General features: G+C 39.8%; 1 protein-coding gene across 13 annotated transcripts in view; it reads left to right on the forward strand.

Annotated features, from left to right (window-relative positions):
• Window positions 1–27,688, forward strand: part of FTO (FTO alpha-ketoglutarate dependent dioxygenase) — a 352,377-nt gene that overhangs the window by 38,032 nt on the left and 286,657 nt on the right. For 6 of the 13 annotated variants that reach the window (XM_044760866.2, XM_044760861.2, XM_070500582.1 and 3 more), the window contains exon 1: window positions 10,593–10,682. The exons of 6 other annotated variants lie outside the window; for them this stretch is intronic. In XM_044760866.2, the coding sequence (XP_044616801.1) occupies window positions 10,596–10,682 (87 nt within the window). In that variant the 5' untranslated portion in view covers window positions 10,593–10,595. Of the gene's footprint in view, window positions 1–10,592; window positions 10,683–23,603; window positions 23,685–27,688 lie in introns of those variants that run through there. One more of the 13 variants, XM_070500583.1, reaches the window with a different exon arrangement.

Consider the following 27,688-nt stretch of genomic DNA (forward strand, 5'->3'; position numbering starts at 1 on the left):
TATAGCTGCTTCTGTAGGAACTTACGCTGTTTTGTTGTTGGTATAATTGAAAAAATTCTTCCAAGTTTTGCATCTGTGTGCGTGCTTTATAGCACTAAGTTTATGTAACTTGCAGAACATTCGCTGGGATTTTTTGTGATCCTAGGAGGTCCTATAATTTGGCTGTAACTCCTGCGTTTTGTTATTTGGCGCCACTTTGGTTTGTGTCTTTCCTACTTATGTAAATCCTCCAGCCTGCCCCTGCATTTGCTTGGTAGGACTGCCACCTTGAGAGGTGAGCAGTTTCTGTTCACTGAATTTGACACAGTGCCCACCACTGTAATTTAGATGTCTCTTTGAAAAAGAACTCATGGGGCAAAATCTCACCATTTCCTCAGCTGGGAGGTGTGGGACTGTAGGAGCGACTCCCTTTTTCCCTACGTCTGAATCTTTCTGCTGTCACACGAAGCTGGGATTTCCATGGTGTCTTTCCAACTGCTGGAGATCGGGCTGCTGTGTTTTCGTTTAAAGGATATTCCACTTCATGTTCCTGCTGCTTGCTACCTACTGACCCACAGCTAGAGGCTGCTCCTGCTGTAGTTTCTCTATTTGCATGACAGGGCTCCTTGCTTTATGCAATTGATGTCTTCGTTTAATTTTTATATCTTATGTGTACTGTTAGTGAACTGGGTTTGGAAGTGTCCCTGACTTAAAGAAACCCTCCTGTGAATCCTCTTAGAATCTCTCTTCCAGGTAGGTCCTATTTATGAATTTTATAAGTTTAGATAGATTATTATTACTATTACTCTTAAGTAATATCACTTAATATGGCTTTATACAAACCCATCCATTTGTACTGCTATATCTGTGAGGAACCATATGGTTTTTTTAAGTCAGACTTCCTCAGTGTACAGCTGAGGCGTGGTGAAGCCCACAGAGTTTGTTGCCTTCCCCGAGATTACACAGCTGCTTAATTACAGAGCTCTATCTGCAATTTAAAATTCCAGGTCCAGAGCTTTTTCCATAAACCAAACTGATTTACAAGTTCAAAAATAGCTTGAATTTAAGGGGGAGTCTAGAAATTAATGGTGAATTAGGACAAACTCCATTTTAACTCCATTAAAATACCCTATTTTCCAATGAAATACTTTGAAAAAAGACAATGCTTCAGTATTTACATTTTTGTTTACTTTCATTATAATCAAAGAACATAACAAATCTTCTAAAATATTTCTAATGGACTTTCAATATTCTTCCAGGGACTCCTGCAGCTTACTGATAGTATGACCAGATTGCTGGTAGTCACTCTTCCTTTCGGTATTATTGTTAGATGAGACTGAAGAGGAACGTAGGCTAGCACAGCTGTACGAACACCGTTTCAGATGGCTGTAGGCAAGCCAGAAGCCACATCTTTCGTAGGTAAAAGGGCTGACCTGTTAGTATTGCTAGTTGGTGTGTACAATAATGCGTTAGAAGAAGTAATTATTTTTAGCCGACTGACTATGACCAAGATTAATAGCTCTTGAAAGGGCTATAATGAAAGGCTGCCCCAACTGGCTTTTACATTATTCTTTATTTATCCTGCTCTCATCCCTGTCACCTTTGGGCATCAGCCAAATGTCATTTATGTGAGATTTGCCCCTTGGATGTGAAAGGCCTCTCTTTCTTAATGATGGGAGGTGACTGGGCTGCAGGCTGAGGATCTTGGACAGTTGACACGACTCAGAGGAGAGCCCCTCTGGGTCTGTGGGAGTCAGGAACAGGACACGCACTCCTGGGGGAGAAAGAACATGAGAATATTCAGCCGTCTGATCCAGATCATTGAAGTGTCCTTGAGAGATTATAGGGCGTAGTTCCAGGGCTCCATTTTCAAGTCCATATATTTCATTGGCTCTTCCGTTTGGAACATTTGCAAGTTTCTTATTCCAAAGAGGATTTTTTTACTGAAATCATCAACTGTTTCTACTTTGATAAAACTTGGAAATCTCCTTCTGATAGAGACTACAAGTTAACTCCCAAAGCCCTTCTTGCCTCCTCCTGTCTTGGACATTTCATGGCAGTTAGCTACCCAGAATACAGACTGTATTTCCCAGCCTCCCCTCAGCTAGGTGTAGCCATGTGACTAAGTACGAGGCTGCATCCTATGGTAGTTTCCAGATGTTTCCTTAAGAGAAAGCTGGTGTGGCCCTTTGCCCTTTTCTTCTTAGGCCCTTCCTTTTATCCTACTGCTTGGAGAACACAAATACTGCATTTGGATCCTGAGGGTGAGCGCCAGTCCTGAGGGGTAGCAGAGTGGTAGCTGGAAGGGGCTTGAGTCTCTGAGGACAACAGGAGAAGCACCCTGTCAGCCTGGTTAAGCCACTGTCATTTTGGATTTTCTGTCACTTGCAGCCAAACCTAATCCTCGATAATACACGGTTTCTACACATTGAAGAAGAGGAAAATAAATCCCAAGCCCTTAGATTTCCTTCTCTCATCCTAAATATTAATGTCAAATTGAAACAGATTCCTCATTCTTCCTTCTTTCAACTCCTACAAATTAAAACAACCTAGAAAAAGATAATGCATTAGTTTATTTAAGGGCTAAAGACATGGGAGATATGTTAATATGAAAGATAGATTAGCAAGAAGGCTGAAACAGAAAATAACTCATTTAGGAAAACGATCACCAGGCCTGGTCTCAGTGGCTGCCTGTGGGAGTTAGGTCCGGGAGCCCTCACCAGCTTCCCATGTTGGAGGCAGAGACAGCTGCTTTTCTTAGGTTATTAGAGGCCCGTAGGGATTCAACTTCATCTGCTTCTTCAGGACTTGGGGAGCTTTTGAAAATTTCAGGTTTCAAATGTCAAGGCTATTCAGTGCTTTCAGTTCCCTTGCGTGACACCGCTGTTGGTGTTTTGCCTGCCTCGTAGGTTTTAGGCCATAGGGTTTGCATGTGGCCATCCTTCCTCTATTATTATCTGTATTAGATAATATGTACTGTATTAGCTCTGGTGGGTTGCAAATTGTTGTTAATACAACCCCTTTAAAAAGAGATGCTGAGATGTGTAATTATTTTTCACAATTTTTAAAACTTTTGAAAGAGAAAAGCAGCTATTTGGTTCGCTGTTCTCATTAGCATTTGTAAAGTGAACTGAGAGAGGTTTTCTGTGCAGTGTTTTTCCTTGCTGTTTCTTGCCTTTTAATTTGAAGAATAGCAGGATCTTGTCTTTTGTTCACACGAGTAAAAGTCCATTCAGCTGGAAACCAGAACAGTGTGCTCTTTGTGTACTCAGAGTATTTGAATGCTTTTCGTCACACACTAGTTGCTGTTTAACCACAATAAAATTGTGACCAAAGGAGATAAACATTTAAAGGATAAATGACAGGGCTGTTAATCCAAAAGCAAGTTTTGTAGCATTGTTGTTTTTAGCTAATAGGTATATAGCCAGGAGTCACAGAGATGTCTTTTAAGTCTGAAACTGAGTAAAATCTGTGTTTCCAACTAGTAAAAAAAATCATGTCACTGGAGGTTTTTAATGGCTGATCATTATGTGTTTTAAAAAGTCATTTGAACATATCTGAACTGTCTTTTGGAAACTTCTAGGTATTTCCCTGATGAGTTTGCTAAGCTGGGCCAAGTCATTCATATCTATATATACACACACATACATATACTTGAGTATATATAAATAAAAAATAATACCAAGTCTATTATCTAAGGAAAGAGCCTTTAGGGCTTTTGTAATCTATGAACTCAGAACTTGATCCATCTTTACCCGTGCAAAGCATGTGATTTGTCTGCCTTTTGGTGGAGGAAAAGCATTTTTGAGAATTTTTTTTCCCTCTAGGAATGCAAAGGACAAGTGTCTATTTCTTTCTCCTCTCTCTGCCTTCCCTCCCCCCGACCCCTTTCATTTGATGGAGCTAAAATCTGGGTCTTTGGTATATGACCTTTTGAGAAGCGCTGGTTCTGGTGAGGGCATCAGATGTTGCAGTGCTGTTTATTTTCTGAGGTATGAAATATACAATGTTTAGCTTGTCTGTTGTTGCCAAGTACTGGGGTATATTTTGCCTTATCTTACTGTTCCATTGCATTATTCAGTGTTTTCCCAGGATACCAAAAGATAAACCAAAGTATATTTTACAGATGTCTTCTTTTAATTTCAGGTTAAAAGGTCACATCTCATCATAGCAGGAATCTTAAACCTTGCCTACCTACAGGGGCCAGATAGGGGTAAGATGATTAATGAAAGCTGCACCTCTGTCTGAGTTTAGGAGAGACAGCAGGTACTGGTGGTGCCAGGGGTGAAATAAGAAGCACCTGGGCTGCCTCACAGGGCCAGCTGTAACTTAGCTGCAGTGTGTGAATGTGGGCCCGGTGCTTGCAGATACTGACTTTTCAAAAGAAGCTGAAAATAATGGCTTTTGATTCAAAAACTCTTTATTTTAAAGAGCTTTGTACTAACTGAAACAAAACGCATACCAAGGAAGTTGACCAGCTCAAAGAAAAATATGTAGGTTGACATTTGGGGACACCTGTTGAAAAGGACAGGTTTTCACTATATCATCCTACAGCGATCCCTGCCGGTTGACAATCTCAGTTTGTGCACATACAGCTTCCAATCCTATTTGTATTGCCTCATTTGAAATTATGAACTGATAGTCAAGGGTCATCAAACATTGAGGAGTGTCTCCAGTGAGCATGACAGAATACAAAGCAAACAAACAGAAGGAGAGGAACGCAGAGAACTAGGACGGTGTGGAGAGCAGACGACAGCCTTAAAACTTCAAAACAAATTAGAGCTAATATTCTTAGAGAGCTGAGGAAAGATACTATGTACACGAAACAGGAACAAGATGTTAATTAGAAATGTTCATATTGTTAATTTTTAGTTGTGATAATGGATTGTAATTATATATTTTTTAAAAGGTTGGCCTTATGTATTAGAGATACATACCAAAGAATTGCAGGTGAAATATTATGATGTCTGAGGTTTCTTTGAAGTAATTCAGAAAAAAGGTAGGTGAGGCGATAGTTGAGATAAGATTGGCAAAATGTTGATAATTGTTGAAGCTGGGTAGTGAGTACTTAAGGGCTTGTTATACACTTTTCTCTGCTTTAGTGTGTTTGAAATTTTCCATTGTACAATGTTAAAAAAAAAGAACATTTAGAGAGCAAGAAAGACCTCTCAAGAATTAAAAATATGATAGCAAAAGTGAAAATTTTAATACAATTAGCAGGCTGGCCCTGTGGCCGAGTGGTTCCTGTGCTCTTCTTTGGTGGCCCGAGTTTCACTGGTTCAGACCCCAGGTGTGGACCTACACACCGCTCATCAAGCCATGCTGTGGCGGCACCCACACAGAAGAACTAGAATGACCTACAACTAGGATATACAACTATGTACTGGGGCTTTGGGGAGAAAAAAAAAGGGAGGGAAAAAAAAAGAGGAAGATTGGCAATACATGTTAGCTCAGGGTGAATCTTCCTCACCAAAAAAATTTTCAATACAATTAGAAAATAAAGTAAAACTCATAAAGTAGAAGAAAAAGACAAAGGAATGGAAAATGAGAGGAAAGATATGAAATTTAGAGGATCAATCCAAGTGATCCAATATCTAACTCTAGGAGTTGTAGAATAAGAACCAAAATATCAGAAGAGGAGAAAACATGAAAAAATAATACAAAGTAATTTCTTTGATCTGAAAGACGTATGTTTTCAAATCAAAAGGGCTCACTGAGTGCCCAGCACAAGGGATGAAAAATGACCCCACTGAGGCACTTCATCATGAAGTTATAGCACCCCAGAGAGAAAGAGGAGGTCCTAAGAGCTGACGTGGCTCTCACTTCTGCCCTCAGCTGGGCTGGGTCCTCCAGGGTCCAGGCCTGCCTAGGTCAACTGCTTCAGACAGTGAACCTGACTTTTGCTGGTCAGGGCTGTGCTGGTAGCCTGGCTGTTGGGATTGAGAGAGTGGGTGTGGGGTCTAACCTCTGTTCATAGACTTTTAACCAGGCTTCCTGTTTGCAGCTCCATTTCTAAAATGCACCTGCCTGCAGAGGTACCTTGTTCTTGTAAATCCTGAGCCTTTGTGGAGATGGTGGCATGGATCAGCTCACTCCTTACTGTTCCTCCTCTCTTCTCTCTGAACCCCTGCCCTGCCAGCAGGCTACAACTTTTTCTGTACTGTTCCATTAGTTAACACTCCCTCTTTACCTTCCAAAATGTATGGTTGACAACTTTCATCTGCTGTTATCTTCTCCCTCGTTCTCTTTGTCCTTGAAGATTTGTGGGGATTTTTTGTTTAGCTTTTTTTGTTTTTTTGCTTGTTTTATTTTAATTTCTTTACAGGCATTTCAGTGAGGTTTTGGAAGGGAGCTAAGTGTATGTTTCATATCTTCCATGTTTAAATGGAAGTTAATTTGCTGTGTTAATCATTAATTTGGGTATAGATTTTCTTTACCTAAGGTTTATTTGGAAATGAAAGTAAGAAAACAACATTTAGTATGTCGGAAATAGTTTCTTCCTTAACATCTTCCTTGACTACTGTCACTCCAATTGGCTTGTTTCTACCTTCTCTGAAATACTGTGGCCCTCGAAGACTCCTGCTCAATTCAGCAATGAATTCTATACTGTTTTGGGTCTTACTCTGAACACCGAATGTGTGCCTTGTCACCCAACTAGATTTTGTTGCTTGTGAACATAGGGTGATGTGTTAGTCTGCTTATGTTTTTCCTATGGCTCCTGATGGATCTGAGTTCAGTAGACACTTGCTGATCAAAGTATGCTACTCAAATTTTTATTCCTTTGCTTTTATATGTGTTAGATGTGATTCTATCTCAGGTCCTCTCAGCGTATTGCTTGGAGATGAGTAGGAAGGAGTCAGTATAATGAGTAGACTTTGGGAATAAGCTTAGGTTAAAAATGTCATTGGCTTTACAGCTTCAAAAGTATTTTATTGAAATTGCAAATTTTCAGTTGTATTTAGAAGAGGAGAAATGGAGATCTGACTAGTCATTATACTGAGGAAGGGGAAATCTGGAACTTGAGTTTTTTAGACTTCTGTAGTAGCCTCTTTTACTGTGTGTTTGCTTAATGACTGTTACCTGTAACCGGGTATTTTCATGTTTTATTTTCTGCTCTTCTTAGCATAGGATAGCTTCAACTATTCAGAGAACGCCTCTCTAGTATAAGTAACAATGCTGTCATTTTCTCTAAAATCACCTTTTTTATTAAAGAAACTCTTTAATAGTTCCCCATATTCTGTAGTTATGCATTTCTGTGAGTGGCTTACCAACCCAGCACAGTGTTTAATAAATTATTGAACTTTGAAGAACCTTTGAGAAGCAAGGGCTTTATGTGACTGAGCAGCAGACATGAAAAAACGCTATCCTCCAGAGTATCTAACAGACAGAAATAGAGGCTTGATCAGACAATATAAGCACCGAGTGAATGATGGTAATACCATGAAATATTTACACTGAAGAGCCCGCTAGGGTGTGGGAGTAGGGGCGGGGGAAGGGTTTATCATTTTGGGTTGAGCCTGATGCCATACAACTCACCACTCTATGATCTTAAAAGCAAAAAGAAAGACAAAAAGAGAGAGAAAGAAAGGAAGAAAGGAAAAGGAAGATAAAGAAGGGAAAGAAGAGTATTGATTTGGTGATATTTTGTTGTTTGCAGTAGCTTTTCACAGAAGCAAGGCTCCTTTTGTAGACAGTAACCTTACTAAGAGCCAGTTTTAATCAGTCCTTAAAAGATACTAGAAAGTCATGGTTTCTTGCTGCTACAAGTTTAAAGTTTTAATTTAATCACATCTCATGATTTAACATGCCTTACAAGCCTTCATTTTATTATCTGTAAAAATAGAGACTTGAATAGCAAACAACTGAATAGCCTAATGGGTTGTTGCTTTCAAATAAAATATGTGATTTATTTATTTTTTCATGGAATGCTAATTTAGATTGGCTTGTGGTAAATTTATTTAATAATGATCCGTAGAGAAAATAATGGAAGAAGTGTCTGGATTACTTAAGAGAGGTTTGGAAGATATGTATCTGAGCTGATATATTTAGAGAATTTCTAATATCTTCCAGTATGGAAAAGGGCTAAAATGAACATGCCAGACCAATTTGTTTTGCCCCTCTTCCTGGTATTTTGTATGCAGATTTTTCTTTTAGTGATAAATATTTTTAGCTTTCATGGTGTTATCTAGTATTATTGAAAACATTTATTGTTGATGATGAATAAAGGTTAAGAAATAATTTGATTTATTAAATTTAATTTGTCTCATGATTTATATAAAAAACCCACAGATTGTATTTGGGAGGTGTTTTAATGTTTTTGCTTTTGCTTTTTAGTGGTAGTAGAAAGAATCGAACTATGTATTAATAGGGCAGTTCAGATTCACCATCGACATTGGCCCTTCAAAGATAACCTGGCTTTGTGGGCTTTGGTGTCTGTCATGAGCTCCCTGGATGTTTGATGTCTGCTAGGCTAACCTAGGTTATTTGTCCCCATGGTCACATTGACCTAAAATGACAGGTTTCTGTCACCTGTAAAGTCAAGGTAATAATGTTGGAAGGGAAACTTTGGTGAGACTCTCCTTTGTAACTGTAATGTTTTGTCTGTAGATTATAAGTAAGGGAACTTTTAAAGGCGTTTCCTATTTGTAAGGCAGGAACCATGGCATACAAAGGAGTTTGTGGTCTAAGGGCCCAATATCACTGAAATGTGATATGGGTCTATTTGTGAAAGCATGTATTAATCCCCAGATTGAAACAGTGGAAGTAAGATTACATTGGTATGTTTGTTATTTTTGTTGCTAAAATGATGACTTGGAAAGAATTGGGATTTTAGGGTATGGATTTAAATTCTGCATCTGCTGCTCACTTGTTTGACTTCTAAGTCACAGGCCTAAGACTCAGTTTTGTCATCTCTAACAATGGGGCTAATGATAGTTTACTTTCTCAGTAAAAAAGCTTCTAAGCATTCAGCACAATACCCAGCAGGTGGGAGGTAGTCGATAAATATTAGCTTGTTTCCCCTTCGTTTTCAGTTTGATCAAAAAAGCTTCATCTAGGAAGTGAGACTTTTGGAAGCTCTTGATTGATGGCTGGAGGGAGGCAGTGAACCAGAAGGGCACCCCGGGCCTGTGGACCGCTACATGAGATTGGTGAAAAGGTTGTGACGGACAGATATGGAAAGGAAGGATTGAATTCAGATTTGTAGAGGCAAATGTGATGTTGGTGATTTGAGACATCATCTGAACTTCCACTGTCCTTATTTACTGCTCAGAATTGGAGTAGAGAGCATATGCAAAGTTGAGAATTTATTTCTTCCTGCTGTCTTCTTGAACATCTCTTTTCAAATGCAAATGTTAGAAATGTTTGATCTGATATAGGGCAAATCAAGGGTTTATCTGTTCTTAAATTCTGTCTCTGCCCATAGTACTTTGAGAACACATTGCTGATATTTTTAGCATGAATGGTATCAGTAACAGATTTCCAGGTACTCCCCATGTATTCATTCAGCAAATATTAAGGGAGGCCTATTATATGCTCAGTGCTGTACTGTACTCTGGGGAGTCAGTGGTGACAGACAGACCAAAGTCCCTCCTTTCATGGAGGTTAACATTCTGTTAGAGGAAGAAAGGCAGTAAACAATATTTAAGATGATAAATAAATAAGACCATGTCTAATAGTGATAAACAGTATGGTGTGATAATGACTGAGAGGAGGGGGCCACTGTAGATAGAAAGGTATGAGGGGGCTTTTGATGTGGGATCTGAAGGATAACGAGGGTATTCATTCTAGCCGCAGGGACAAGGCTCCAAGGTGCTGATAAGCTTTGCATGTGGGAGGAACAGAGAAGGTCAGTGGCCAGAACTTAAGGAGAAAGAGAAAAAAGGGAGAAGGAATGAGGCCAGATCATGTTAGGGCCTTTAGGCTATGGTAAAGATTTAGGTTTTATTCCAAGCCTAAGGGAACTCATTGGAGGGTTTTAAGGTGGAGACTATGTGTGTGTAGTGACCACATCCCATTTGCATTTTTAAACATCACTCTGGCTGCCATGTGGGTAATATTGGAGGGCCAGAGCAGAATTAGGGAGAAAAATCAGGAGGAAAGATATGCTGATGGCTCGGCCCAGGTGGAGCTTATGGAGTTGGAGAGAAGGGGAAGGATTTAGGATATATTTTAGAGGCAAAGCTGACAGCGTTTGAAAGAACAGAGGAATCAATCAAGGATAACTCCCTCATTTTTAGCTTGATGGACCGGATTGTGACCATTTACTGAGATCAGAAGACTGAGGAAGCAGCACGTGTGGGTGTGAAATCAGGTGTCCTCCTTTGGACATTCACGCATCTGGTGCCTTTTGGCATCCGAGGGGCTGTCAGTTAGGCTGTTGGGTAGGGAGGATCTGGAGGTCGGAGGGGAAATAGAAATTGTGAGTCATGAGCATAGAGCTGATGGATTTAAACCTTGGAACTCCTCTGTTCACGAATTGTTGTTCCTTGTAATGAATCTGTAGGCCCAGCTTTCCTGAGCTAAAGCATCATTCCTTCACCTTTCCTGTCTCTGGGTTGCAGTGCCAGACTGTCTCCAAGCCCAACAAATGTGTTGCTTCCAGGCAAAAACAGAAGATGACACACGCCATGAGCCAGATTTTCCATGACAGACTTGTAAGGAACAAGATAATCTCATTGTTCTTCCTGCTACTTAAAATAAAGGTAATATTGATTTTATAGTAGCAGTTCAGGTCCTAAGGCATGATATTGATTAAGCGTCTGATGAGAATTTGCAGGGTAGCCTTCTAGACCTACAGCTACAGGGCATCTCCCCACTGGGTCAGGCCTCTGTGCTGACCTCCACTGATGTAAGTGGTGTTTTTCTTAGGAATTCTTGGCCCTGTTTAGTCTAGGCACTGTCCAGAAGCATTTATTTTACCTGATGGATGACTCAATCCAGCCTATTACCTTAATCTGACCTTAAACATGGGAACTCTTTTGTTCTTAATAAATATGAAAACTAATTTTGATACTGTTTAGAATTATTTTCTTATCAGTAGCAGTGGATTTTACGTTAAATCTTTTGCTGTCAAACTTCCTATTAAACTGCTATAATCTGACTTGCGTCTTTCTTCTTTTTTCAATGCTACTTTTGAGGAAGACTCATTTTATGGATTTGTTTTTTCTTTAAACAGGGGAGGGTTCCTCTTTTAAATGTGCCATCATTAAGCCCATGGAACTCCTCAATCTTACGGTTGCATAAGGTTAATTTCCTTGTGGTTATTGTCATATGATGCATTCAGCATATTCTGTTTACAGCTTAGGTTTTATAACATTTGCGTGTCAGGTTCTGAGGATATTTTGAACAATTTAACAACAATCAAGGGATACATTGTTTACTGGCCTAAAGTAGATAAACAATTCCCCAGAAATCATCCAAACATAACAGTTTCATATAAAAAGTTTTGGCTTTCTACTGAAGTAAGACTCATGTATTTTCCCCGTGTCTAGAAAATTTTGAGTGGACTGTTCATGGGGTTTATGTGAGGTTTAAATGAGTTAATACAGGCTAAGGCACTTAGTATAGTGCCTGACATAGTAAATGCTTAACTCATGGTAGCTATTATTAGCTGCTGTGATGATGACTTAGCTGCAACTCCTTTTCTGTCAGCTACAACAGCCAGCACAGGCCTAGGTACTCAGTATAATATTTAGGTAGATGCTCTGTGTCTGACTGATGTCTCCAACATTTAAGATTTCCTTTCAAACTTGCAACATCATAGCCAATTTTATGTCTTTTCTAAAATGGTCTAAGTACCTGACATCCTTTGATCCTTCACATGGTTGCCCTCAAAAGGGGCTGCATGAATTTTGACAGTTTCCATATCTGCCTGTCTTCTTTGTTAGCTGCCAGGTAGAGCTCAGTCTTCTCAGTGTCAACTTAAAAAGCAAATTTGCCTGTTATTTTATCTCAAAATGAGTTTGTTTGTGAATAGCGAAAAGAATTCAATTCAGGATGTGCATGCTATGGGAAACCAAAGGCAAATCCTGCCAACAAAGCAAGGGAGCTGCTTTTGTAGAGAAAAAGAGGGAGTAGAGAGGGCTCTTCTAAAGGAAACTCCATAGGGGGCAGTAACAGTTCAGGGAGGCAACAGCTTCTTAGTGGCTGAGCTGTGGTTTTCTCATTGGCTGAGCTGTTGCTGGGTAGGGAGAGAAATCTTCCTTCAGTAGTAAAGTAGTTTTACTCCCTGTCCAAGATACAAGCACCCTCTCTTCCTGTTTGGTGTAGTTGAGGATGTATGATAGGGCATGAGAGCTCCCCCTACGGGCCTTCCTAACTCCACTTTAATTAAGGTTTCTTTTATTAATTTCCACAACAGTTAGAAGATTTAATAAGTGTTAGCATTCCTAGTACAGTACTGGCCACAGAATAAGTAAATGCCCTTAGACTCGATGTCATGACTGCTGCCTTTAGGGAGACAGTATGGGAGGTAGGGTTGTGCTCCTTTTGAGGTAGAAGGTGAAATAGTTATTTCTTATCCTGGTAGATGATACCAAAGGGATCTTATGCTTCTTTTAAATTCTCTGGTTGTTGCACAAAGGGGCAACTCTGTGCAGCAGAACGTTGGTGGGATGGGTAGGGAACTTCGTAAGTGGAGAAGTGGCCTCTGTTTGGCTCATGAGCACAGAGTCATTTGGGGGGTGGTTTATGAGTCATCTGAAATATGCATTTAATCTAGACTTGTGGCCTGCTGGTGAGGCCGCTGCTTTTTTATGATCTCAAATGTCTTGTCCATGTCAAAACTTGCCTTGTTTCTTTGTGTACTTTGAATCAGGCAAATGTTCACGACCACATTTGGAATTCTTCCTCAAGTGTGCACTTGGTCACATCACCCCTGACTGCCACCAGTACATGACTGTTTATTTTGGATGTCCTTTTCTGATGTTCAGCTAATTTAACCCACAATGAAGTTAATCCTTGCTTCTTTGGAAAAGTACAGATTTACTTATTAGCTTTCAGAGATATTTGCATTTTTGTGAAAGTGAATATATAATTCCACTGACTTTTGGACCCATCTACCCACATATGCAGTGGATGCCTTTTTAAAGTCAGAATTTAGATAGAGCAAATCATAACTGTCCTGAGTTATCTGAAGTTCTCTTTAAGGTTAATAATGAACTTGTATGTGACAAACATGGGGAAGTAGTGTTGAATATTCTGTTACGACCATTTATCTTGCCACCTTGTGGGTAAGAGAAAAGACAATTAAGTTACTTTGGAATTCAAGTTTTTACCTCTTTGTCCACATTTATAGTATACTGACTAAAAGCAAGGATGCCACATCCGTACTACTTGGTCTTGAGTCCTGGCTCTGCCACTTACTGGTTATGTAACCTTGGGCAAGTCACTTAATGTTCATAAAATGTAGCTTTATATCACTTTGAAAGTCATTACATTTAGTATTCATAAAATGTCATTACATTTGAAATTAATTTGTAAGTTGGATTTTCTGTTTTCTCAAGAATTCCCAAATACACCCAGTAATTGCTGAGAAATTACAGTCCATCAGAAATGAGTTTCTCAAAGCCAAATAAATTCAAATGCAAAATTATAAAAATCCACTCTAATTTTTTCTGTTGCAAAGAAACCTTTTAATGTGAAATGTGGGTACAATTTAATATGTTTGTTTTGGTGTTGAGTGGGGCCTGCAAAAGTAGCAGTGATCATGGCTTACAAAGGACTTAAACAGTCCTGTTGTTGCGCCTTCATATATACAGACACATTTAAAAAAAAATTATTTTATTGAGGTCATAATAGTTTATAACATTGTGAAATTTCACTTGTGCATTCTTATTTGTTAATCACCGTATATATGTGCCCCTTTATCCCTTGTGCTCACCCCCTAACCCCCTTCCCCTCTGCTAACCACTAACCTGTTCTCTTTGTCCATGTATTTGTTTATCTTCCACATAGGAGTGAAGTCATGTAGTGTTTGTCTTTCTCTATATAGACACGTTTTGATTGCTTTGAAAAGGCGTATGATGGGGGTGACTAAACATATTTTGCATGTTGAGCTCAGATGTGTTCCTCCTTAGGCTCCTCTTTTTTCCCCCCCTTTTCCCCTCTTAGTTTCCAGTAAAATATTTGTTGCTGTGATATCTAAGACATAAATTACTCTGCATTTAATACCCTGGGTTCTTAGTCTTGGAGTTGCTCGAGAAAAAAGTGCCCTCTCTTTTTGCCTGTCCTGTTTGAAGGTGAGGGTCTGATTGGCCTTCCTTTTGAGTCGTCCCTGGCCTCTTGATTTGGTTTCCTCTTCCTGAATTCTCCTCTTGTCCTAAAGTGAGGCGCTTCTGAATGGGTGTTTGGGAGATGAACTTGCAAAAACCGCTTCTTACGATGAATGTTGTCAAGGGTTATTTAATTACAGTAGCTTTTGGTTCTTCTGTTTTTGCTCAGTCCTGCCAGTTGGAATTTGGTTTGCTGATTACATAAGCAATACGTCCAGAATAGCTCTAAAGGGACATTGATGAAGGCTGGGTTTATGGCATAGACTTTCTTGAAAGGAATAGGCAAAATAAGAAATATGACAATTGCTTCTGATCAAGCACTGCAGGAATCCCTGAAAGTGGAGTGTGGGGAATTTCCAGAGCGGGAAGGGAGTGGGGAGGGAACTAATATTTATTGTTCCTCCTACAGTCAGCGCCACCTCAGTACATGGCAACTTCATCTTTCCAGTTGCTCAGGCCAAAAATCTTAGAGCCTTCCTTGACTCTTCCTTTCATAGTCCACATCTCGTCTAATAGCAAATTCTGAGGCCTTTATCTTCAGAATATATTTAGATTCCACCCATTTCTCACAACCACTACATCTGCCATTCTTCTCCAAGCTACTAGCATCTCTCTCCTGGATCACTGCAGTTTCTTCTTAACAAGTCTCCCTGCTTCTCTCCTTGCCTCTCTCTATATGTAGCAACCACAGCGAATCTTTACAAAAAACCTCAGATCATGTCATTCCTCTGCGCAACCCTTCCTTTGGGTCATTAAAATGTTAAACAGAGTTACCATATAATCCAGCAGTTCTCCTCCTAGTTACCCAAAAGAAGTGAAAACATATGCCAACAACACTTGTCCACGAGTTTTTATGGCAGCATTATTCACATAGCCAAAAAGTAAAGACGACCTGAATGTCCATCAGATACTGAATCAGAGTGGTATAGCCATATAATGGAGTATTATTTGGCAGTAAAAAGGATGAAGTACTGATACATGCTACAACATGGATGAATTTTGAAAACATTTGTTAAGTGAAAGAAGCCAGTGACAAAAGACTACGTATTATATAATTTCATATCCAGAATAAGCAAATCCAGAGAGACAGAAAGTAGATTAGTGGTTGCCAGGAGCGGGAGAAAGAGGTATGAGGAGTGACTGCTAATGGGTACAGGGTTTCTTTTTGGTGTAATGAAAATGTTGTGAAATTAAGTTGTGGTGATGATTGCACAACTCTGTGAACATACATTCTGAATTGTCTACTTTAAAAGGGTGAATTGTATGGTATGTGAATTATATCTCAATAAAGCTGCTACTAAAAAAAACCCAACCCTTTTGGCTTTCTCTCTGATCTATCCCCCTGCATCCTCTCTTACTTCCTCTCCGACTACACTCCACCTCCTTCTTTCTAACCCATCCAGACTGGCCTCAAACAAGGGAAGTGATTCCTGCCTCAGGGCCTTTGTGTTTGCTGTTCTCTCTTAGAACTTTCTTCCTCCAGATATCTGCATGGCTGGCTCCCTCACTTTCTGTAGGTCTCTATTTAAACATTACATTCCCAGGAAGCTTTCTCTGATTACCCGAAAATAGCATTGTCCTCCTCAGCACCTGTTCCCTTCACCCTGTCTTATTTTTCTGTCACTTAGCATCATCTGATGTGTATTTTCTCGTTTGTTTTTTGTGTATCTTCCTCTATTAGAATGTAAACTCCAGGAGGCAGTGACTTTCTCTTGTTCATTACTGTATCTGCAGCAATATGGGCTGGATCTCTTTTCATCAACTGTTAGCATGAGAAAGACATGGACTTCTGTGGCCCTGTCGCTGTTTTGGGAATACACTATATTTGTGTGCAGTGTTCAATCTATCTAACTGATGCAACGTTAGAAATTAGCAGCCCGGAAACAGTCTTTATAGGAAAAGTATTTTTGGTTCAAAGGGTGGAACGAAACTTCTCGAAGTTGCTGTCGGATAACTCTTGCTATAGGTCAGTAAGTTTTCCTACTTTTTTAACCATTTGCATTATGCTAATATATCATGTAGAGTTTGCTAATTTTCATATTTGCCTTATGGATTCAAAGCTTTTAGTTCTATTTAGTCTTAATTTGCCACCTCTCTGCTATCTGGATGTTCTTAAGGTTTAATTTTGAAGAAGTTTTCTACCAGAAGATGATTGGCAAAGTAAAATGTATTTCTGGAAAGCAACTGGTTAGTTTGGGCCTTTGATTTGGTTTTAGAGGAGTTTATGTTGAGACATACCTACTTTGTGGTTTCTTTAGGAATACAGAGGTGGGGAAAAAAAGAAAAGAAAATAATCTATGTGTGCTTTAAAAAGCAAGTATTTAGTTTGAGGAGCCCTCAAAATTCCATTTCTTTCACCCTTGTTTCCTTTTCCTACTTCCAGGCTTAGTTTGTGAAAGATATTGCCAGTTGTCCTAACTCTGTAAATTGAAACAGGCAGGTCACTAGGTGGCGCTGAAGCATCGTTCTCCACAGAGCCGAGTCAAGAGCACTGGCGTTATCTTGCTGCAGCCGACTGGGTCTCTAGGTGTCAGGGAAATTGTTTTATTGGTAGAGGGCATAGTGTAATATATTCATCTCCACCCTAGGCAGCTATTTAATGCCCTGAAACATGCCCCTCTGGTGGCCATGGCCTGTTAACTATGCTTATTTGGTGTAATAATTAGCAGAATTTCTCACTAACAGGGGTACTTACCAACACCTCACATCTTCACTGCGCTTTTGTACGTGATGGATTGTACATTCTGTGGAAAAAGTTGGGAAGGTCAAAGCTTGACCTCTAACACGGCTGCTTTCTGCACATTTGTTCAGAATGGGTTTATATTAACCTGCTTTTGAGCCTCTTCAAACCAGAGTTGTGAGGAACAGAAACATATTTCAGCTTTTACGTAATGGCCTAGTGAAGGTTTGTAAACACAACACTGTTAATTTTCTAACTCTTAGAATGATAGAAAACGAAATGAATAGCTCCCCAAATAATTGGATGACACTTGCTGCTCGGACTGTGTGTGTTGGAAGCATGTCATAGGAACAGTGGGCCTGCCACAGGCACCACATTTTAGGATAAAATTGGAGAAGAAAATTACCCATGGAATTTTAATTTTTTCCATGGTTGTAAGTTAGGCCCCATTTAATTCTTTGTGGTTTTACAAGGCCTCTCAGGCTCCTAATATTTCTACAGCAACAATTTTAACATTTACTTTAGAAACTGGTTAGAGTTAACTGAAAGAAGACCAAACAGGAGAAAATAGGTTTAAAGCAGGAAATACATTAGTTGGACCACTAATTTACCCTCTGTGACCTCAGGCAAATTGTTTACCTTCTCTGTTGGTTCTCTCATTTCTTAAAATTAAGATTATAATACCTACCCTTTTGGTATCCTATGCCAGGTAAAATGAAATGAGAACTCTTCAAAATACCTTTGCTCGTATTCACAGCTCCAGATGAATGAAGGTGTTGTTGTAATTCCTTAGGAAAGCTAAGAGGATTTTTCTTTGTTGGTTCCAGGTAGAGTTGTGGAAGTTTTAGAGAATGGTTTAACATAGTCTGGGGTCTCTCACTGCTGCATGTGTGCAGGTATTACCTATTTTCTATGCTCTGTCCTGGCTTTGCTTCCAAGGGTTAGTTCCATTCTTTTAACTGTGTATCAGATGTTTTCACTTCGTTGTTCTGTCTTCTTTGCCTGGATTTAGTTGTGGGAAACAGAAACTATGTAAGATAGGGAAATAGATTCTTACAAAGTCATTGAGAGGACCAGTGACAAAAATGGGCTCAAGACTGAGCCTCTAGAGGTAGGCTTCTGAAACAAAACTATAGCCTGCCTTGCCAGGTGGCCTGCTAATTTGTCATACTCAAGAAGACCAGGAATCAGGAAGCTGTTACTAGAATTGTTGATTTTTAAGAACGCATCTCTGTAGCTGCAATCTTGGGAACAGGAAAGTACTACCGTTACAACTGGCATTTGATAACCTCAAAGCTAATGGCCAGGTCTTGAAATGTTGTTGCAGAATTCTCCAATGTGTGCATGACTATGTTGCCTACAGAAGAAGTCAAAACAGCAAGAAGATAAGCTCCATTTTATGTCTACCTTCTAAATTTCATATGGGCCATTTAATTGATAGAGCCTAATTCTTATCCAGAGCCCTAGCTGCAAAGGGGTCTGGGAAATGTAGTTTTGAACTTTCCATCCTCTGCAGCATAGGAAGGCACAATAGTAGGATATTGGAAGGATGCTGAGTGCGAATCCCTCGTATCCATTTCTCTCCTTCAGCATACTTAAAATCACATATCTTTGCCTCCATATCAGTATTTCATTTACTGCCTAGCACAGCAACAAGCTTAGTAGGCCCTCAGTAGATGTATTGTTAATGACCTTGACTCCTTTATTTCTGTGTATGGTCCCATCTTTCTTTACAGTCTTGGCTCCATGTTAGATTCCAGATCTATCTGCCTCAGTGTAGCTCTTGATTCTTTTTCATTTCCATTGCCATCTCCTTGTTCAGGCCTACCTCCTGTTTGCCTGGGCTTTTTAGTAGTCTCCTTATTTGGCTGCCTGGGCTCTAGTCTTGGCTTCTTTGAACTCAACCATTTTATTAATAGATTAGTGTTTAAAAAACAAAACAACAGGGGCTGGCCCCGTGGCCAAGTGGTTAAGTTCGCGCGCTCCGCTGCAGGCGGCCCAGTGTTTCGTTGGTTCGAATCCTGGGCGCAGACATGGCACTGCTCGTCAGACCACGCTGAGGCAGCATCCCACATGCCACAACTAGAAGAACCCACAACGAAGAATACACAACTATGTACCGGGGGGCTTTGGGGAGAAAAAGGAAAAAAATAAAATCTTTAAAAAAAAAAAAAAACAAAACAACAAATAAAAGAGCGGACTTCCATTGTGTTCCTGTCCTTCTCAAAAGCCTTTTGTGGTTCCTCGTTACATTCAGGATAGAATCCAGAGTACTTAGCTTGACTTTCAGGACTTCCAAAAGCAGGGCACAATCTACCATTGTAGCATTATCTTCCGCTTCCCCCTGTTGAAACTGAATTTTAGCCAAAAGGTCTAATCACTAATGCCTGAGAGTGTCTTCTCCTTTTCTTCAGCGCTGCTACCCTTTCTATCTGCGTTTAGTGTTTAATTCTCTACTTTCATCTTCCCATTTATTCGTGCCCTTGGTCATGTTGGGGCATAGTTTTTTCCTCCTTTCTTCAAACTTCTATAGCACTGTTTACTTGTGCATTTTTTTATTACCTGTATTGTTAGTTTTCTTTTTATGACTATATATCCTCCTTTTTTCAGGTACATAGTATAAATATTTGTTATGGAATGATTGACTTGTTGATTCTTTGTCGTGTAGACATTTGCTTGTGAGGGAAAAAGGGAATGGCGGAGGGTCCCTTTGGGGGGTGAAGCAATACTGTAGCTGTGTGGTTTTGTCCTTTTGGTTTCTAGTGAAAGGACAAGTTACTATTTTCTTTGAGCAAGCTAATGCTGTGTTTTGTGGATTTAGTGTTTGAAAGGACCCTTGGCTGGAAAGCCCTCTGGTTGAGCTCCTGATCCCTGTTTACCAGGCTGGAGGAGCTCTGTGTCTATACCATTGCACTGCGGTTTGCTTCAGAGTGGGCTGTGAAATAGCAGTGGAATTCGTCTGTGGTTTCTTGCCAGAGAGGAGGAGGAAGAAAGGATTCTGGGGAAGTCAGACATGCAAATGAGCAAGGCCCATGGTCTTAAGTAAATTGCACGATAGAGTCCAAAGAAATTCAGCGTGTCTTCTTTCCACTTTGCGTTTGTGTAGGGTGTGTGTGAAGAAGGCAGCTGTGATATATTTGTTTTAACCCAAAATTCTCAACATGTTGGCTTCAGAGCCCTTTTATACTTAAACTTCGAAAAATTATTGAGGACCCTAGAAAGCTTCTGTTTTTATGGGCTATAGCTATTGATATTTACCGTGTTAAAACTAAAAGTGAGGAATTTAAAAATATTTATTGATTCATTTTAAAAAGAGCAAAAAAATTCCACAACATGTTAAAATAAATAATTTTCATGAAAAAATATCTATTTCCAGTACAAAAAATTAGCAAGAAGAGTGATATTGTATTACATTTTTACAAATCTCTTAATATCTAGCTTAATAGAAGCTGGCTTCTCACATGTACTTTTGCATTCAATTGTTGCGATATGTTGGTTTGGTTGACGTTTATGAACAAAATCCAGCCTTACACAGGCACTAATGAAAAAGGGGGATATTTTAATTGCTTCTCCAACTATTAAATTTTCTTTGATAGTACACCAAAATTTGACAAGTCATAGTTTCTTAAAAGAATCTGAAACCATATCAGTTGTCTTTTCCTACCCTGTTATTATTATCTATTGATCTACTCTGCACTTTGAGTGGATCTCTTACTCATGGATGATAGTCATTTGGAAAATTATTGGTTCATTGAGTTATGCAGATCTTCCAAGTGTTGACACATTTCATTATACAGTGTCAGAAATCACGTTCATGAATATCACCACTGATCTTATCAGAAAAGTCTTCAAGTATTAGGAAACTGTCAGGTGTAAGCTGGCAAATACAAATTTTTCAAATCTTGAATTTTTGCTTGAAAACTCAGGTTTTCTCATTGGCAGCAAAAGGGGTCAGTAGAAGTGACAGGCTCACTTCGTTAAGCTTTGAGAAAATGTCTGCTGAATACCAAAGCCTGATAACCATATTTTGTTTGTCAGTCATTTTCTGAAATAAAAATGGTGTTCCATAAAAAGAGTAGCTAGTTCGGCCTACAACTCAATTGCACAAGTACTTTTCTTTGAGACAACTATTTTACTTTGATATTTAGCAGAAGAGCTTTCTGTATACCTCCCATTTGTCACACAGAGTAGTAAAAAGACAGCTATTTAACATTCAAGATATTAAGATTAATAATTTTTACTGCTTCATCAAGGACATTCTTAAGTGAAATTAAGTTCTTTCTTCACTTTTTGCTGGAATGCATGGTGGTGAAGAATCCAGTGACTACCAGGGCAGTGTGGTGCTACTGGCTTGATTGTGCCAAGGCACCTGCAGTTTTACCCGTCATTCTTCTGAACCATCAGTTCAAATGTTAACACAGTGAAAAAAGCCAATAATAGTATTATTATGGAAATAGTGTTGATCTTATGGATCCTTGGCTGAACCACTGCATTAGAGCAATTAGGAAGATTTGAATAGTGAAAAATTCAAAGAATGGAATAAAGGTCTTGTTGGTTATATCTTCAAGGCTAATTTCCTCTTCACTCTGGAACCCTGCCTGAGTGAGGCAATCCAGAGGAAAAATTTCTGTCCTATTCTGGGCTTGCTCTCAGCTGAGGGTCTAATTCCTAGGGCTTGATTTTTTTTTTTGAGTTTAGGAAACACAGAGAGATTCTCTACCAGCTTTTGATGATTATCAGTGTTTAACTTAGATCAATTGACTGTGGTTTTGTTGTTGTTGTGAGGAAAACAAAGAATGATGAGTGCTATTTGTGAGATGCTGAGGTCACCGTAAGACCACCTGCTTGGGACATTTGTGAGGCAAGGCTTCTCTAAGAAGAGCCTCTTTTGGGCAACATGTGAAAATTATTTTAGTCAGTTGGCCTCATTTACAAGCTTTTGATTGCTTAGTTAGTTTGTTGGCTTATTTATTTTTTTGTGTTTGGAGGTACTCTTCCTTCTGCTTCTTGAATGGCTAACAGACTCTCCTGTCTCCCAGAGAGCATCATCCCTTCCCTCGGGTGCAGATAGCCTGGACTTGAGGCCGCAATTAACTGATCATGTAATAGAAGAATCCCAATTTTCCAGTTTCTTTTTTTCTTTTTTTAACTTCTTGGGTGGTTGGGGCACATTATTGAAACAATTATTACATTTACTCAAGAGCTTGTCTTTTCTATTAAAAAAAATTCCATCTAAGCGCCTCCCGGTGAGGAGGAGGAGATTGTGTAACCGGAGTCTCCTCTTCACTGCTCTTTATTGTTGAAGAAGACTGATCCCTTTGTGTTGCAGCTTGGCACACAGAAACGGTTTTAATTTAACAGTCCAGCTCCTTTGGTAGATCAATTCTCTATTGTGTTTTGAATTTGGTGCATTCCCAGGTTACTCTGAGCTTTGGGCTCCTTTGAGAAGTTGCGGCGGGGGTGTCAAAGAGGCTTAGTCATTTTGAGTATGATTTATAGTTTCCCAAGCCTCTTATTAATTAATGTTAGTCAGGGAAGGTAATGAACACTTGTAAATGCCTGTGTGTGTCAGATCCTCTACTAGGTATTTTGTCTGTCCTCATCTAATCCTCATGGTGCGTCCGGAGCCTGTGTGTTTTCTCCATCTCCATTACTACTACCATAGGTCAAGTCACCAGTGTCTCTTGACTGGACTTCTGTAACCACAAGTTAGTGTCCCTGCTTCAGCTTTTCACAGCCCCCTCCTCCTCATAATGCATTCTCCACAGATCAGTTGGACTCATTTTTTTTTTTTTCCTTTTTGCTGGGGAAGATTAGCTCTAAGCTAATATCTGTCCCAGACTTCCTCCACTTTATATGTGGGTCACTGCCACAGTGTGGCTGACAAGTGGTCCATGCCTGGGATCTGAACCCATGAACCCAGGCCGCCGAAGCAGAGTGGGCCAAACTTAACTACTATGCCACAGGGCTGGCCCCTGGACTCATATTTTAAAAGTGTGAATCAAATTGTGTCACCTCCCTACTTAAAGGCATTCAGTGGCTCCATTGCACACAGAATGAAGTCCTCGTGCCCTGGCTGACAAGGCTCCATACCATCTGGCTTCTGCCCAAACTGAGAACTCGTTCACTGTGCTTCAGACCCGCATACCTTCTTTCTGTTCCTGGAAGCCACCAGGCTGGTTCTTCCTCAGGGCCTTTGTACCAGCTGTTCTTCCTGCTTGGCACACTCTCCCCAGATATTTACTGTGGGCCTGGCTGCTTCTTGTGATTTGTGTATTACCTAAAATGACACCTGCTCAGTGTATTCCCTGACCAGCCACGCTGCAGCAACCTCCCTCTTTGTATCATTACTTTTATTTTCATTAAATCGCTCAATTCAATGTAGAGTGAGGTTCTGCTGTCAGAGTGTCTGGGTTCCAGTCTTGGCCCTGCCACTTGCTGGCCATGGGACTTTGGGTGGGTTACTTAGTCTTTCAGTGCTTTAGTTTTCTCCTCTATAAAATGGATGTAACGACATTATGTCCCTCCATTGTGAGAATTAAATAAGTTAAAACTTATAATAGTTTCTGACACATTGTATATGCTCAAGAACTATTATTTTAATGATATTAGTGTTAGTAAAATTATTTTATATTTTCTTATTTATTTGGCTGTTTGTCTCTTCCATCTAGAATATACTTGATGAAAGAAGGAACATTATCTGTTACAGTCACACATGTACCCCCAGAACCTAGAACAGTGCTTGGCACATGGTAGGTACTGACTAAATCCTTATTGATAGTTAAAATCTGAAATATCGTAATCCCTATTTTAGAAATTGTATGATCAAGGTTCAGAGAGGTAAACTAACTTACCCAAGGTTACACAGCTACTAAATCTCAGTCCTGGGATTTAGACTGAATCCTGATTGCAAAGACCATGTTCTTTCTATTACACCACAATATGTAAGTGGTATTTCTTTACTTCAAATTCTTTCATGTTTGGCACCTGATTTTCAGGTTGCCTTTTTATGTCAATCCTGATATGACTTATGAAATGGAAACAGACCTTTGTGTGAAGATGAGGGGTCAAGGCCAAGAGTTAGACCTGGTGTCGAGTTCTGAAAGTGAGCTGTAGACACACCCACCGAATTCAGGGAGTGGAATAAAACTTACGCCGACTCCTGCCTTGGGAACGTGCAACAGAGTGACCCTTGGGGTTGGGCTGCTTGGGGAGGGTCATGTCTGTTGACTTCTGCTTGGAAAGGATCCCTGAAGTCATAAACCCCTATTCTGGCCTCTTATACTTCTTCTATCATCCTATGCTATTGGGGTGGAGGGGGCAGTTGAAGAATTGAAATGTTGGCTCCTGTAGCCTCTAGGAAATAGTAGACTTGAATCTGCCTTTGTCACTCATGGCACGTGGTAATGGTCCTTGGTCCAAGGGGGCTTCAGTGACTCATTCTTTTAAACAGCCTTTTATTTTATAACCTCTGAAAACAGTTTGAGAGGGCATGACACAGAGGAAAAAATTCAAGCTTTGGAGATTGGCAGATCGGGGTTCAGATTTCTTCTGTGCCACTTCTTAGCTGTGTCTTGCCACGTAACTTCTCTAAACCTCAGTTCCCTTGTTTATATAATAGGGATTTGAATGAAGAGTAAAAGAGAGAGCTTGCCTAAGGTGTCTTGTGTAGTATCTCCAGTTTGGATCATGGATCCTTTTGAGAATTTAATAAAAGCTGTGGATTCTCTACCTAGAAATGTGCTCATATACCCAAAACTTGGCACTTAATTTCATGGGGTTTATGGAACCTCAAAACCCAGGTTAAGAATCTCTGCACTGGACCAGGGTCCTTATGGAAAGAGCCTGTGGGTTTCTCTTTTCCTTTCTTAGGAACTAGACTAGTGCTTGACTTCCTGCAGTCTCTTATTAATGTTTGTTGAATGAGGGAATTGAACTAATTTCCGGATTCCTTAATTACCTTCAGCTTGATATTTGGTTTCCTTTGCCCTAGAATCTGTGACAGTGCCAGCTTCATAAGCTAGTCTGGGCATGCTGGTAGCCGTTGCACTGTGGCAATAAATACCTGAGCCTGTGGTTTTGCCTTAGGTAAACTGTACAGGTGGACTTACAAAACACTTGGAAAATATTTTCGGTTTATAATAATGTGTAAATGTCAAATGCCAACCTTTGAGGAATGACACCTCACAGTATTTGGACACTAGATTGGGCATGACCATCATAGTCTGTGAAATTCTGCCAACGCTTCTTTAGTCATAGCATATAAAATCACGGCTAGAATGTCTTGGAGATCATTTAATCTAATTCCTCCAGATCAATTAAGTGATTTGTCCAAGGTCACTCGGTATAGTGGCAGAGCTCAGGGCCTGTAACTCTCAACCTATTTGCCTCCTCTGTGCTCTATGAAGTGAGTGTTCTTCAGTTCCTGTAAACCCAGTAACTTCCACTGACTTCTGTGTGGGTTAACAACCTTTGAGACTAAATGCAACCGTTGTAATGCTGAATCGCATCACTGTGATTGGCTTATTTGAAATTGACTTATTTATGAATGTTTATTCCCTGTCTCTTCCTTCATCCTCCCCAAATGTAAACCCCACAAGGACAGGAATCTCGTCTGTCTTATTCAACTCAGTATCCTTAGAGCCTTATACACAGTAGGCATGTAATAAATTTTGGTTGAATGAGTGAATGAGGAGGAGTTTCCCTGGCAGTTCGCTAATAGTATCAGAGGAATTGGGATTTCACCCCATTTTTATCAGTAATTTAGCAAACGTTGATTGAATACTGTATATCAGACACTATACCAGGCACAGAAATGAATGAGATATCATGCCTAGCTTCAGGAAGTTGTGGTCTAAATCGAAAAATAACAAAATCAAGAGCAGTGGACCAAATTTGGCCCCTGGTATTTTTAAAAAATTTAATCTGAATGCGTGCTCCATCGTGTCTTATGTCTTTTACTTACCTGCTTTGCTCATTTAGCTGCCTGGCTTCTGATAGCAATTGAGTTCAGGTTTCCGTCTGTAGATCAGTGGTTTCTAAATATGGTTGATCATCACGTCACTCAGGGGCTCTAGAAACAGCATGCAACACACAAGCGTCCACACTCTTTTCCTGGAGATCTCAATCAGTAGGGCTGGGGTGGGGTATTGGAAGCTGTACTGAAAAGTAGTCACTCCATAGGCAAAGCTGCAGTGAACAGCCAAATTTAGCTAGATAACCTCTGCTTTATAGGTGAGCATTGAACGTGAATACCTGGTCTTAGAACCTGGCCCTGATATTCTGTATTAATATCTTCTTCTTCCTCAAAGATTTTTATGTCCTTTTCAATACATGCTTTGGCTCCAGGGGACTCTGCAGAGTCAAATAGTCTGTTTGCTGTCTGTACATTTACACTCTGAAAACCCCTTGAAATCACGTAGACAGTGAGCGTGAAACATCAAACAAATAATACTTGAATTGGTAATAGTCCCATTTGGCCTTCTTTGTATCTTTTTGTGTGTGTGGGTTTGCTCTTTGACTAGATTCAGCATATAAATTGAGAATGGGTTGGTTACATGGTGACTTTCAAGAGTGAATACTTTTTTGTGGAACAAAAGAGATGGATTTGTGGTTTTCCAGGATTCCTCTTCCTTGATTTGGCAGAAAGATAGCCAGGCATATCTCAGCAGACCTGAAAATAGGTGAGCTGTCAAACTCCTCTGGGTGGGACTCAGGGCATCCTACCAGCAAAAAGGAGACAAGGCTTAAATGATTCACATTTGGGCTTTGCTTATTATAATTGCTTGAAGTGCTAAATTGGGTCTGACAAATCTAACAGGTAATTGCCAAGTAGGTTTCATTACCAGCCATTGAATAGATAAATGACGTTCCTTATGTTAAAAAATAAAACCCAACTAAAGAAAAAAATTAGACTATATTTGGAGTTAGAATTCAGATAGTGCAGATACGTTCACATATATCAGAACAGTTTCGAAACTGTGTTGATTAACTCGGTTACCTCTGTCAAGGTGGAGGTTGCAGAGAGAAGAGAAGTGGGGAGGGGTCGTTATATGTGAGAAACTGTCAAAGAAACTAGGATTACTAAGCCAAGATTTTCTTATAGGAGTGGTACATATTAGGTAGCCTTTGGACCATACTCAGCTCTAAATACCTGTGTTAAATAACACTCACGTTTTTGACGTTATCATAGTCTATATATTATTTAAATGTGTGTGTCCCGTCTCAATAGATTTCATTCATTAGTGACTTGATTGGTTTAATGAAAATATTTTTAACAGCCATATCGAAGCACAGTAAAATCTGAGCATCACATCACTGTGATGTTTCCTTCCTTCAGCAGATGTCTGTTGAGTGCCTACTTTGTTCTGGGGGTTCAATATGGGCGGAATGGCAGTCCATGAGGAGAGGGATATTTGCCTCCTTGGTTTACCATTTAATCCTAGTAACTAGAACAATGCTTCACACAAAATAGACAAAAAATAATTGCTGGATGAAAAAAGAAAGGAGGATATACTTGACTTCTGCCCTCATGGAGGGTACAGTCTAGTGGGGGAGACAGACAAAAAATAAGTACAAATAAATAAACAGAATATGTGATAGATGGTATCTGGAGTGAGGGTGCTGTTTTTGAAAGAATGGCCAAGAGTGGGCTGGTTTGGGAATGGATCGATGAGAAGGAGACAGTCTTGCGAAGCTGGGGGAGAGTATTATTTAAGGAACAGAAAGAAGGCCTGCGTGACTGGAGGATGGTGAA

This window comes from Equus asinus, chromosome 28 (genome assembly GCF_041296235.1).
Source record: "Equus asinus isolate D_3611 breed Donkey chromosome 28, EquAss-T2T_v2, whole genome shotgun sequence".
NCBI classification, from domain to species: domain Eukaryota; kingdom Metazoa; phylum Chordata; class Mammalia; order Perissodactyla; family Equidae; genus Equus; species Equus asinus.